The sequence below is a fragment of the Neofelis nebulosa genome, chromosome 4 (assembly GCF_028018385.1).
Source record: "Neofelis nebulosa isolate mNeoNeb1 chromosome 4, mNeoNeb1.pri, whole genome shotgun sequence".
Lineage (NCBI taxonomy): Eukaryota > Metazoa > Chordata > Mammalia > Carnivora > Felidae > Neofelis > Neofelis nebulosa.
The window spans coordinates 94,212,577-94,226,516 of record NC_080785.1 but is presented as its reverse complement, the minus strand read 5'-3'; the positions used below and the strand labels follow the sequence as shown (position 1 = coordinate 94,226,516).

Genomic DNA, 13,940 nt, shown 5'->3' with positions numbered 1-13,940 from the left:
CTCACGCTTGTCTGGGACAGTCTGCTCTCGGAGCTGCTCCTGTGACAGCCTCGCTCGCATCCCCTGCACGTGGTCCCCAAGCAGAGGATGGTCAGCCAGAGTCCTTGCCCTTCCTTCCTTCCGAGCTTCTGCGATGACACCTGTTATTGTGCTCTTTTACAGAGTAGCAATTCTAGCATATACGGGGCGACATCTCATTTAATCGAGCGATCAGGGCAGTGCTCAGGTGTAGTCCATTTCCAATGAAGGGATTACTATTATTGCTGGTGCTCTTGCTCCACCATTTCTCAGCACCTAACCATTGATGGTTCCTCTCCCCCTTGTGGTCAGATCTGACTCTGCCCTCAGGTCCCTCCCACTTCCCCACCTCTCTCTCCCCAGTACCTGCAGGCACCTAAGGGACACAGAGCTCAGACCCTAACCTGCCCTCTGCCACCCACCCAGTCAGTCTCCTTCCAGCAGGTGCAGCCGGGAGGTCACCCTGGGCTCCTCTCCACAGGTGGGAAGCAGAACCATGCTGGGCCCCCTCGCCTTCCTGTGCACCCTCCTGTTTCCCGGTAAGTCCTGATTCCCTCCCCGGAGCGGGTGCGTGGGGCGCCCTGATGTTCCCAGCCTTCCTGTCTCACCTCTGTCCCCCTCGCAGGCAGCTGGGCAGCGATCAGCCTGGAGCAGCCCTCTATGGTCGTGGCGCAGGCAGGCCGCTCAGCCACTCTGTGGTGCAAAGCCAGCACCAAGGTCAGCTACATCCACTGGTACCACCACCAGGAAGGTGCGGCCCCCAAGAGGCTCCTCAGACTGGACATGTCCGGAACGTTTGTGCAGAGAGATGGGGGCCTGAAAGCGGACAAAGTCAATGCCAAGAGGGGCAAGGGTAGCAACAGCTGTGACCTGTCCGTGCTGAAGCTGGAGAAGAGCGACGAGGGCGTGTACTACTGTGCTGCCTGGGAAGCTCACAGCTGCACGTGCTGCTCCGCTCCCTGAGCAAAAAGGTTTCTGATTCCTCGGTCCCTGCCTGCCTGGCACCTTCCACTTGCTCTGGATCCCTGGGGTTGCCCTGAGTCAGCCTTCAGCACCCCTGGCTGTTATGGACAGGCCATTTAAGATTCTGACCACATCCCCTGAAGAATGTGGGAATAAAATATCGTGCAAATAATTTCAAGGCCGAGAGACTCTCTGGGGATTCCGCACAAAATGGGTGCAAGCCAAGACTGAAAGGCAGCTCCTGACTCCAGTTTCTAAGTTGCTGGCCCGCCCACAGCTGGTTCCTGTGCAGAGAGAGAGAGACTCCTTGTTCAGAAGCCCAGGAAACAGTGTGGCTGACTTTGCAGCACCCTCACCCATGTCTGGTGCTCACTCTCCTGTGGGGGAAATGATCCTCAGGGCAGGTGCACGCATCAGCCCTGGATGAGACCCCGGGCCCTCCGCCTTCCCCTTCTCCTTGAAAGTGACTCCATATGGGATTTGGGGACCAGCTTCCCTGGACCTCTGTTCTCTCCTCTGTAAAGTGAGGAGGTTTAACTGCTACAATGTGTGACTGATTTTTGTATTAAAGAAAAATTATACCAAAAATATATCACTATGTTCACTAACTTCTTATAAAATTAGTCAACTTCTTTTTTTTTTTTTAATTTTTTTTAACGTTTATTTATTTTTGAGACAGAGAGAGACAGAGCATGAACGGGGGAGGGTCAGAGAGAGAGAGGGAGACACTGAATCTGAAACAGGCTCCAGGCTCCGAGCCATCAGCCCAGAGCCCGACGCGGGGCTCGAACTCACGGACCGTGAGATCGTGACCTGAGCTGAAGTTGGACGCTCAACCGACTGAGCCACCCAGGCGCCCCAAAATTAGTCAACTTCTTGACAAGAAGAGGAAGGAAGAGGAGGAGGAGAAGAAGAAGAAGAAAAAGAAAGTAAGAAAGAAAAGAAAAAAAGACAAGAAACTATGTTACTGATCCCCCCACCCCAAACAGGAAAGCCCCTGCTGCTGTGTGTGTGTGGGGGGGAGGGGGGGGAAGAAAAAGCTCTCTGAGGAGGTCTAAGCTGAATTAAATACATTTTTAGTTGAAAATTCAAACTTTATGAAATTTCAGTTAAAATTTCAAATTTTTTTGGTAAAAATGATTACTGAACGTCTAATGGTCCTCAGTTTCACTAACTCCTCCTCTATCTCGCTGAGCTTCTGTTCTGTGGAGGGAGATTTGTATTTAGGACATGCCTGCCCGTGAAAGAGTCCAACCAACAGTTAGTGCAAGGTTTCATCAATAAACAGAAACCAGGAATGAGATGGTCTCCAGCAGAATTTCCCACAGCGTTGCGCACAATTTCCTTCAGCAAGATTGTTTGGCCCTTTTATTGCCTGAAAACATGACCCACTTCATTTCATGAAAGATTGCTAGAAAATCAGCCCCATGTGTTCTTTACCTGGAAATTGAGAAAAAGATAGACTTTCAATAGGACTCTGTGTGTCCCCTTCTTTGGGGGCACAGATTTCTCTTCCAGTCAAAAATCAAGCGTGGATGATGGGACATAAAGTGTGGATTCTGCCAAAAATTCTGTTTTACCCCCAGGATCCATGTTTCATGTTCTCTACACCCCCCCTTGTGCACCAGGAAACTAGCCCCTATGGATCACACTAATGGGCATCTTTGCTTGATCCATTGAATGCTGGTCAATGGAAGTTGAAGTTCAAAGAACCATCACCATGTCCCCTGACAAAAGCATTCCTTCTTGGGGACCAGATTTCCAAGACTGTGGATCCAGAGACCAGGGAGAAAAGAAAGAAATTCCTCCAGTGGGTTAATTGGTATAAAAGGAAATGACCACTCTCACCTACACCTCTTGGGTCCCGAGCACAAATTCTCTCTCTGGGGTAGATGGCCCTATATGTTGGGCCCAGGGGAAGTTGCAGCCAACCCAAGGCCACCTGTCATGGAGGGAACCCTGAGCTCACTCTGCTCCCATTTCCCAGCCTCCTCCTGATGCTTCCATTGACCGCTTCCAAACAGTAACCAAAGGATAAGGAAGACCATCCATGCGGTCCATGAGGGTCCACCTCGTAAAGCCTGGGGCAAGGTAAAGAGAGGTAGACCATCCATCTGGAGGAGCAAAAGAATGAAATTCAAGCAGACAGTCAAATAAGTGGGTTATGTTTGCCCCTAAGTAAGTAAAAAATTTAGGGATTCGGGAGAAGATTTTATCTAGTTCCTTTTCATTTCACCTTCCACAAAACCACCAAGGTGCCATGTCTAACAGAACAGGATGTGCCCTGTTCCTTCAGTAACAAAACAGGAAACTGGGCAGGTGTTGACAGATTATCATTTAATTCTGTGCTTTTCCAGTTGATAAATTTAGTAGACAGAAGCATGTACATCATTTGTAATGCTTTTGACTTTCAAAAAAAGCAGGGTTTCTTGGGTCTTTGCCAACTTATTAAATCATCAACACCTAAATAGAATAAAATGAATAAAGTAAATAGATCTCTGTGTCGATACATGATTATAGTGCTTTATGAACCAATATTATAATGAATACAATTCCTAATTCTTATTAAATGAAACTAGATAAACATCTGCCACTTTCATAATGTCAACCACAATCCAGTCTCTTGCCTTTGTTATAATTGACGTATTTTTTCTGTCCTTCCTTATCTGCTTTCCTGCTATCTATGAGTCAACATTTAACTGTATCAATCACAAGCTGATCATTCCTAGCTGCAGTAATTCTGTAACCTTTATTTTCTTAACTTCTAAATTGAAGTTATAAAGTAATTACCAAAAATCTACAGTTCTATTCTGAAAGTGGTAGAATTAGCAGTTGCAGTCTGTGGGTCAGCAGATTGCTCTGATGGATTTTCTTGCTCAGCCAAAATACAAAACAAAGCCAGAATTAATTAGTTTCTAACTACAGAATACAATGCACAGTCATTCTCTCAAGGAGCTCAGTTCCATAATAAATAGAACATTCTGATTAGAATATAATAACAGCTATTTTTTAATGAGAATTCCTGGTGCAATAAACACTTACGAAGCACTTCATGCATTTTTTGTTATGGTATGCCTCTGTATGGGTGGAAAGGGAGTGTGATGGCTATCAATCATACCCCACCCCCAGATGTTACTCTAACCATGTCCTGAAATGGCTGGTTTGACTTTTTTAAGTATTGGAATGAATGAAATGGAATTCATGTCCATTTAGCTCCAGGGCTGCCAGATAATGAGCTAGATGTTGTGTGTGTCCAGAAACTCATGTGATCATCATAAAAGTCCTGCAAATAAACCTATGTCATGGAAGAAAGAATTGATGTTTGGAAAGGAACAGAAATGTTTCCAAACAAATAGTTCATGGTGTTTCAATTGCACTGTTAGGTCACTTTAAATATTCTTGGTGAAGGTTAACTTTACAAGAATACACTCTGGCACTTGTGGGCAAATACGGGTTGTCCCACACCTGCTCCCCAGGCCAGACTGGTCAAGACAGTATGAGGGTCACACAAGAAGCCATGAACAATGGGTCACATTGGAAGAGTTCCTTTCTGGGCAGTCTGCCCCAGGACTCTTCCTGCAAGTGGAGAGGAAAGACTAAGAAAATCTTCTCTGTTTTGTGAACTAGTTTTAACAGAAAGTGTCATAGGTCAACTACGTGGAGAATGCTCAAAATCCCACAGCCAGACTTCAGTAAACAAACAAAATATGCAATGAGAGTGATGCTTTGGAAATTTGTCTCTGGCACAGTTTTTTCCCCTAATACATCATGTCACCTGGAGTCCTTCCTCTGTTCAGGCTAAACCATGACATATAGCACCTGTAGAAGGAGATACTGGCTTTGGCCAGCATAAGCTCCCGTTTTGAGTGAATCATGAGATAGTTAAGCTTAAAAGTCAGATTTAGTTGATAAAGAAAGTGACTGTCTAAATTTCCAAATCTGCCGTTTATAGATTGGTGGGTAAGCCTGGTAAACGAGGAACACAGGATTTTACCAGAGGGGCTAGATGGAGATAAGGGGAGATGTGGTGTCATCAAGGTTAGCGTGTACGCTGAGAGAAAGGGCTAGTTCTGATGGCCGGGATGTGGTATTCAATGGTGAGGAGAGAGGAAGTGAAAGTTCCTTTTGGTTCCCTTGTCTCTGAGGGTCTTATCCCAGAGAGGATAGAAACTTCTTCAACAGAAACCCAAAACTGGGGTGCCTGGGTGGCTCGGTCAGTTAAGTTGTCTGACTCTTGATATTGGCTAAGGTCGTGATCTTTTGGTCATCAGATAAAGGCCTGAGTCCAGTTCTGCGTTGATAGCGGTGAGCCTGCTTGGGATTCTTTCTCCCCCCCTCTCTCTCTGCCCCTCCCTCAAAAACAAATAAATAAACTTAAAAAAAAATCCTAGACACATGGAGGGAACTTCTGAAAACATCTGGCTGATGTCAAACTTCTGGAACACGGCCCTGGAGGAACACCACCAACAGTGGAGACATCAGCACAGACCAGCCCAAACCAGCCCTGACTGTCCCCACGGGCTGCACAGGTAGGAGATCCATAACGCTTTTTAGCATCTCTGAGAGGGTCAGGGTGCTGAGGGGACCACAGGAGGCAGCAGCCAGGCTTTGGATGAGAAGCTGAGGTGGGAGCTTTGCATCCCAAGGTGTGCTGTGAGTTGGTAGGGGTGGGTTCGGGGCTGGTAACTGCATAGGACAATTCAGAGGGAGAAGCTGAATCCAGAAAGCAGGGTCAAGGGCAGGAAGAGGGCAGCAGGGAGACTGTGAGAACTAACTCTCCTCCCGGGTGCAGTGACGGCATCCTGGGGTCAGCAGGAGGCAGGGAGACAGAAGGATGAGGAAGGGGACAAAGGAGACAGAACTAGCCTGAAAGGGGCTGTTATAAACCAGAGAAAACTATTTTCTTTCTTTTTTTTTTTTTAATTTTTAGCATTTATTTATTATTGAGAGACAGAGAGAGACAGAACATAAGCATGGGAAGGGCAGATAGAGGAGAAGACAGAGAATCCAAAGGAGGCTCCAGGCTCTGAGATGTCAGCACAGAGCCCGATGTGGGGCTCGAACTCACAAACTGCGAGATCATGACCTGAGCCGAAGTAGGACGCTTAACCGACTGAGCCACCCAGGCACCCCGAGGAAACTATTTTCAATTGGTAAGTTTAGTATCTCTTCCAACATCAGAAGGAGAAAGAGATGACACATGTGAGTTCAGCAAGGATGACGCTCCCATCCCCTGCCACACACCATAGATGTAGCCTGGGTTTGCTCTAACCACTGCGCCCTGCTCAAGGTGCCTGCGTGAAGGGGGAGCGGGCACCAGTGGGGACCACAATCCATCCTGAGTCCTCCCTGCCCTGTACCTGGAGCAGGGCTGTGTGAGCCTGGAAAGAGCATCTTTTTCTAATTTTCTGCCTAGGTTGTGCCGTGTTTTAATTAGTAAAAAGGAGGCTTCTGTGCTATGGGAGACCCTGTTCAGGAAGAAGTAACTACAGAGTGGTGTGGACAAGGTACAGAGTTTTAAAAACAACTTAGTCCATGAAGCTTCCTGAGCTGAAAAAGATAAACTAGTCTCCAAAAAGAATCGTCCAAGAACCAACGAAAATACTATTGTTTGAATCTAGGAACCAAATTTTACCTTTCAGAGCCTTGAGAAAATAGTCATAAGGAATGTAGTAAAACAACAACAACAACCACAGAAGCCTGCATTTGCATAGACCCTGGTAACCCAGGGGGGTTCAGTGAGAGGAGGAGGTGAGCTGGAGCTTCTCCAGAACCTTCTTCTGTGGAGCAGAGATGCCAGCACCCATCCCAGGGACGGTGTGAGGTTATGAGATTAGAAATCCAAATGCTTAGCGTGCAGCCTGGAAGAAGGACTTGGTAGTAATTATCAGTATTTCTTGTAATTTTCACTTCTGCCTCCATTTCTTAGAAGGAAATAATTGGGACATTTACACAAAAAAACCTTCCTTCATTCATTTTGTAATATTACTATCTGCACAAGATATACCTGTGTCTCTGTCTCTGTCTCCGTCTCAATCTCTATCTACGTATCTGTGTCTATGTCATTATCTCTATCTCTATTTTTCTCTAGCTCTAGCTCTATCTTTCCCTCTATCTCTATCACTATCATCTATATCTATCCATTTACCCCCCCCCACATCTAACTATCTGGAAATGGGCTGGTGGGATTGCTGTTGCCACAACCTGATCAATATTCCCCAGACAAATCAGAAACCTTATTAGAATTTGCATGGAAGGGTGGCCCCTGCTTAACCCGCTATTTTCTTCCCTGACACCAGCTGTCACACACACCTAACACTGACCTGAGGCTTCTGGAAAGCAGCGTTCTCAGGTCTCCATCTTGTCCTTGGAGGCCAAGCCTGGGTAGACAAGATGACCAGTTACAAGCCGTCATCTGTCCTTTTTCTGGGCTAATGAGCTTCTTCTTCCCTCTGTTCAGATTGTGTGAGAATCTTAAGAAATTATTTAATGCTTCCTATGAATATTTGGAGAAAAGTCTGCTCTATTCTCTCTCTCTCTCTCTCTGTCTCTCTCTCTCTCTCTCTGTCTCACTGGTTAGTCGTCAAAATGACACGACTGGAAATATCTATGTACACAGTAAAACAAAAGATATATACAATATGTACAGTACTCAACATTGCATCTGTTAACTTAGCCGTTAATTGGTACCAACAAAAATGAATCAGACTTTAGAGCATCGGATACACATTTGGTCTCTTATAACACCCGCTCAGAGACAGAAGAAAGCAATAAATTGGCAGCACTGAGACACCCTGTCTCCTCCACTGTGATTCTTTTTTACGAAGTCCACAGAACAGAGTAGATGGAGCCACAGACAAATGGGTACAAAGTATGAGAGGAGCCAGGAAGTTGGCCCCAAGTCCTCTCTTCAGTTCTGGTCCTTTTGCACGTGGGCAACCTCAGCCCCCGTCCCAGCCTCAGCCTCAGCCCCGCCCCGTGCTCCCTGACAGGTACCTCAGTTCTAGAATCAAGAGGAAAAGAAGCAGACGGCCACCAGGTGCACCTGCAGGATGGCAGCCTCTTGTGCCAGCTTCCCGTTGCCTCCTGATGACAGCCGCTGTCTGGGCTTGTGGAGAACATCCTGAGTGTGTCAGGGACCCTCAGCAATTCGTCCTGAGGTTTCCAGGGAGTCTGGGTGACACAGGCCGCATGACAAATGGACTGGGATGGAGGGAAGGCAGGCGACTGCGGTCCCAGACGGGACTCGAGGGCCGGGTGCTGCGCCACACGAAGGCAGACGGAGACTGGTGCTGCTGGGATACAAGTGCCCGGAGGAGCACCCTTGTGTGCGGTTCTGCGACCTCGCCAGGGTCTGCGCGTGCCTTGTCGGTAATGCAGCCTCGGTACCCACTCGCTGAACCGATGTGTGAATAGATGAATCTTAGGGAGCAGTACTGAGCAAGTACATTCAGGGTACTTCCTGTGATGAATCCTCAACCGTGCATTCTAGAGCCTTGAGAGACATACGTACACACAGACACATACATACCTGTGTGCACATACATGTAGGCACATTATTATTACAGAGTGGTATGTAATCTATTATGTTCTCATAAGTGTATATGGAAGAAATAGTCTCCTGTTTAAGAACATGGGTTCCAGATGTGGCACATGCACACCATGGTGGACTATACAGGTGTAAAATAGATGTGAGATGCAGGATTAATTGCAATTTATGTCCTAGCAAGTCGCAATTGGAAACTGAAATTTACCAATAGTACCATTTACAACAGCAACAACAACAATATCAACAAACATATATAATACATAGAGAAAAATTTAGCCAAAAATATGAAGGATTCTTACGCTGAAAGCAGTAAGACTTTAATGACAGAAGCTGAAGAAGAACTAAATAAATGGAGAGATATACCATGTCCATAGATTGGAAAACTCAACATATTTTATTTTTTATTTAAAAAAATTTTTTTTTAACATTTATTTATTTTTGAGACAGAGAGAGAGCATGAACGGGGGAGGGTCAGAGAGAGAGGGAGATACAGAATCTGAAACAGGCTCCAGGCTCTGAGCTGTCAGCACAGAGCCCGACGCGGGGCTCAAACTCACGGACTGTGAGATCATGACCTGAGCCGAAGTTGGATGCTCAACTGACTGAGCCACCCAGGCTCCCCAAAACTCAACATATTTTAGATGTCAAACATTCCTCAAACAGATAAGTAGATTCAATATAATCCCAATGAAAATCCCAGGAGGACTATTCATGGAAATCACTAAACTGGTTGCAAATTTCATATTGGAAAGCAAAGGACATAGCATTGCCAAACCGGTTTTAAAAAGAGATCTAACACTTACTATTAAGACTCAATGATCAAGACAGTGGGGTTTGGGTAAAAGCAGAAATGGATAGATAAGAGCAACAGCATCCAGAAATAGGACAACACATAAATGGTTACCTAATTTCTAACAGGGTGCCAAGGAAATCCAATGAACAAAGAATTGACTTTTCAACAAATGGTACTGGAACAAATGTTCATCTATCTGGGGGAAAAAACCTCAATCGATGTGAAACATCACATACACAAACTAGTTAAACATGGATTCTAGTCATAAATGTATAACCTAAAAAATAAAACTTCTAGATGAAAATACAGGAGAAAATCTTTGTGACCTTGGGTAAGGCAAGGGTTTCTCATATAGGACACCATGAGCAAGGTCATAAAAGAAACATTTGATAAATTGGACTTTCTAAAAATTAACATTTCTGCTCTTTGCAATACTATACATAGAAGGAAAATGGAAAATTGCAAGAAAATGAAATGAAAATCCACAGATTAGAAGAAAATATTTTCTACTTAAAAAAATTTTTTAATGTTTATTTATTTTTTGAGAGAGATGGAGAGCACGTGCTGGGAAGGGACAACGAGAGAAAGGGGCAGAGGATCTGAAGCAGTCTCTGTGCTGACAGCAGAGACCCCCAACGCGGGGCTCAAACCCATGAACCATGAGGTCACGACCTGAGCGAAGGCAGACGCTTAACCGACCGAGCCACCCAGGCGCCCCTAGAAGAAAATATTTTCAAAAGACATATCAGAAAAGACTGGTGTCCAGAATATGGAGAGAAATATCACAACTCAATACTAAGAAAAGAAGCCCAATTAAAAAATGGGAAAGAGAAATAGTAGAATGTGGGCAGAAGTCACCTAAAATCTCTTCTGTTCTGTTGCTGATAGAATTTTAATGTAAAGAAAATACAAAAAAAAAAAAAATTGAAAAGAGGACCTGTATGTGATGAGAGACGTAGAGAGCTGGGAATGCACAGTTCCCATCTTACAATAACAACCAAAAAAAGCAGGACAAACTGAAATTTAATGACTGAGCCCATTAGAGAAGTGAGGTTGCAGGGTGCATGACATACTCAAACACTGGAGACAGATGGACACTTGCAGAGAGACACAGGATGTGAGCATTTGCTGACCTTAAACAGATGTCCAACATACTCACTTGGTCACGGGATTCAAGTAGAATTTATTAACGAAATAGTGAGAGCTGAGTATAGACTAGTGGGGAGTGGGAATGCTTGAGAACATAACCAGGGTATTTCCCAGCACCTCTTAAGATTCTTCTCCAGGAAGCCCACAAAACTCTTTCAGGGAAGGCCAGGGACAATCCACACAAAGCCTCCCCCTTGGTGCTACAGGAGGAAAACAGCAACTACCACTGAAATCCACCCAGACCCGATCCACCCCGTTACCCCTGGAGACAAGAAGTGACTTCATCTGCAGGGGAGGTGCCGGTGGAATCTGCTGCGGTTGAGAGAAGGCAAAGGAGGTGACCACCAAAACTTTTGCCGGAACATCTCCCCTATGTCCCAAGGTAACAAGATGTCACCTGCAGAAGGATAGGCATCAAAATCAAACCCATGGCCTGAAGTAGGGGGGCACCCACGGCATCTGGGGGAGGGGGAAGAAGGATTTAAAATGTTTTATTTCTGAATCCTTGGATTGTACTCCTGAAACCATTATCACACTGTATGTCACTAACTGAAATTTAAATAAAAATTAAAAAAAAAAGAAAATGTCCCATCTCAGGAATAGAGGCAGGAATTCGTACGAAGCCCAAGTCCTTAAGATCCAGTTTCACTGTATCTGCTTAAAAGTGGGACTTAATAAAAATACCAGAGAATGTGTCCTTTCCCACCTTTCACCCCCATGACAGCAAACCTTGAGTAAAAGTAACCATGGAATAGAGCTGAGAGAGAGCGAGAGATAGACTTTCTCTGGGGAGCAGAACAACGGAAGCCTCGAAGACAAGTGAAGGGACCAAGGCAAAGCACAACTAAAGAATTTTTAAGTGTCTGGACTCTGGCAACAACACATTTCAACCCTGATAACTTAGCGACAACCAACTCCAGATCCGGTCTAACTCCTGCCTAGTTAACCCAAACCCCCACACTAAAGGCCGAGCAGAAGGAAAGGTGTGCTGGTTTTCAAGCACAAAACATATTTACCTCAGTATCCACTCTACCACACCACGTGGCCAGCTTCCAACCAAACACTCGGAGGCGTACAGCAAGTCAAGAGGAAACACAGTGTGAGGGCCCAGAGCGGTCACCAGACCCAGACTGAGACATACTACAGATAGACGGTGGAAGTATCAGGAATTTAAAATAACTATGATTAATATGTTCAAGGCTCTAATCCAATAGAGAGATGGACAATATGGAAGATCAAACGGGTAAATTCACCAAAAATTATGGAAAGTCCCAAATGGAAACTATGGGAAAGAACCAAAAGGAAAAGCAAAACTAAAAACCACAGCAACAGAAATGAAGAACGCTCTGAGAGGCTCACCAGTGGATATAAGAGATGTAAGGAGAGAATTAGAGAATCAGATAAATACAGGACACTAGAAATTACCCAAACTGCAATCTGCAATGGAAGGACAAAAGAGACAGAGAGACAGAGAGAGAGACAGAGAGAGAGAGAGAGAGAGAGAGAGAGAGAGGAAGCAGGTAATCAAAACTCACAGAAGAGAACTCGAAGAACTGCCCCCCTCTCTCTCCCTCTCCCACTCTCTGTGTTAAACCATAAAGGACTTTAGTCCCTTAACAAGCAAATGGCTTCTTTACACCAATATCATTGGACGGTAACAATCACCCAGCGGTCAGAGAAATCTGCTGATAAAGTGGGTTAATAGCCCTGTTTTGCAGGACTTTGGGGATAAATACTGTGGGTCTCTTCCTCTGGTTCTTAGCTGTGCGCTCAGAGCGCCCCTTCCTCTTATGGCAACAGCCACCAGATCTGCACGGTGATCAGCCCCGTATTCAACCACCTCTCCTGACAAGTGCTGGCAGAACGTGGCTCCTGTCCCGGCTGGTCCTGGTGGCCTCCCTTGGCAGCTGTGAGTGGCTTTACCCACGGGGTGTTTCACTCAGTAAAGAAAGCTGATGTTAAGCATGGACAATCTAGTCAGCAGAAGGCCCCACATGGTCATTCAAACTAACCTGACAGATTCCACCATGACCTTGAATTCTTCAGGAAGAAAATGTAAATCTTGGACCCCAACTTTTCCATTAATAGAGAACAAATGTGTACTATTTTAGTGAGTGTCAAAATTTCTCTAATTGTTGCTTTTGTTTCTCTTTTAGATACAAATGACGACATTTTAATAACACATCTCATACCATCCATTACCAAGAAAAAGGACACACAACATTTTTATTTATTTATTTTTTGTTTATTTTTATTCTTGACATAAAGACTGAGTGTGAGTGGAGGAGGGGCAGAGAGAGAGAGAGAGGGAGACACAGAATCCAAAGCAGGCTCCACGCTCGAAGCTGTCAGCACGGAGCCAGATGCAGGGCTTAAACTTGTGAACCACAAGATCATAACCTGAGCCAAAGTCGGATGCTTAACTTACTGAGCCACCCAGATGCCCCAAGAATCACAGCATTTTTAGAATGCCACATAACAGGTGTCTTAAAGATGAATGTATAATAGGGGCGCCTGGGTGGCTCAGTTGGTTAAGCGACCGACTTCAGCTCAGGTCATTATCTCACCGTTGGTGAGTTCGAGCCCCGTGTCGGGCTCTGTGCTAACAGCTCAGAGCCTGGAGCCTGCTTCAGGTTCTGTGTCTCCCCCCTCTCTCTGCCCCTCTCCTGCTCATGCTCTGTGTCTCTCTGTCTCTCAATAATAAATAAAAACATTAAAAATAAATAAATAAATAAAGACGAATGTATGATATACACTAGTATCGAATGATGTCAGACCAGCCTCTAAAACACATTCTGTGTATTTCCTCAAGTGAAAATGTACAGGATCAAGGTGTTAGTGAGGAAAGATGTGAAGCCAGGAAAGGACAGAGGGATTTGCCAGCGAGCCTGAGGATACACCGAGTTAATGAGGCAGGTGCTGGGCTGTATGACTGCACCTGCTGGGATCCACTGTATGGAAATGCGCCACTGACACTGAACAGAAGCCCTCCCACTAGGCCACACCCCCGAAAACATATACCCACGCCTTTCTAGCTCCAAAGGACCTGGCCACTGTCTATACAGGACTTGTCTCCTGCATCTGTGTCCTCAGCAAGGTCTGAGCTAGGAGCCCAAGGACGCAATCTGTGATGTTTCTTTCAGTTAGGTCACTCGATTCTTATCACTGTTGGGGACTGAATGGCTTTTGTAAGTGTCCTGAAGTTTCCACTTCTCCATCTATAAGAAGCTTCCTGGGGAGGAAGCCATATCCAGTGTGCAAAATGGTTTGCTGGCTTTGAATGAATAATGAATGAATGAATGAATGAATAGGAGAATGATGAAAACCACAAGGTCTTTGTTGTTTTCTTTCTTTGTTTGAGAATGAGAGAGAGAGAGAGAGAGAGAGAGAGAGATAGCATGAGCAGGGGAAGGACAGAGAGAGAAGGAGACACAGGACCCAAAGCACACTCCAGGCTCCTAGCTGTCA

The 13,940-nt window shown here is 45.3% G+C and overlaps 1 gene segment (V, D, J or C); it reads left to right on the top strand.

Moving 5' to 3' along the window:
- The first annotated feature begins 321 nt into the window (after positions 1 to 321).
- LOC131509574 (T-cell receptor gamma chain C region 5/10-13-like) overlaps positions 322 to 13,940 on the top strand; it is a 242,219-nt gene continuing 228,600 nt past the window's right edge. Inside the window, 2 exon segments of the C gene segment in view lie at positions 322 to 557; positions 644 to 962. Coding sequence covers positions 515 to 557; positions 644 to 962 — 362 coding nt within the window.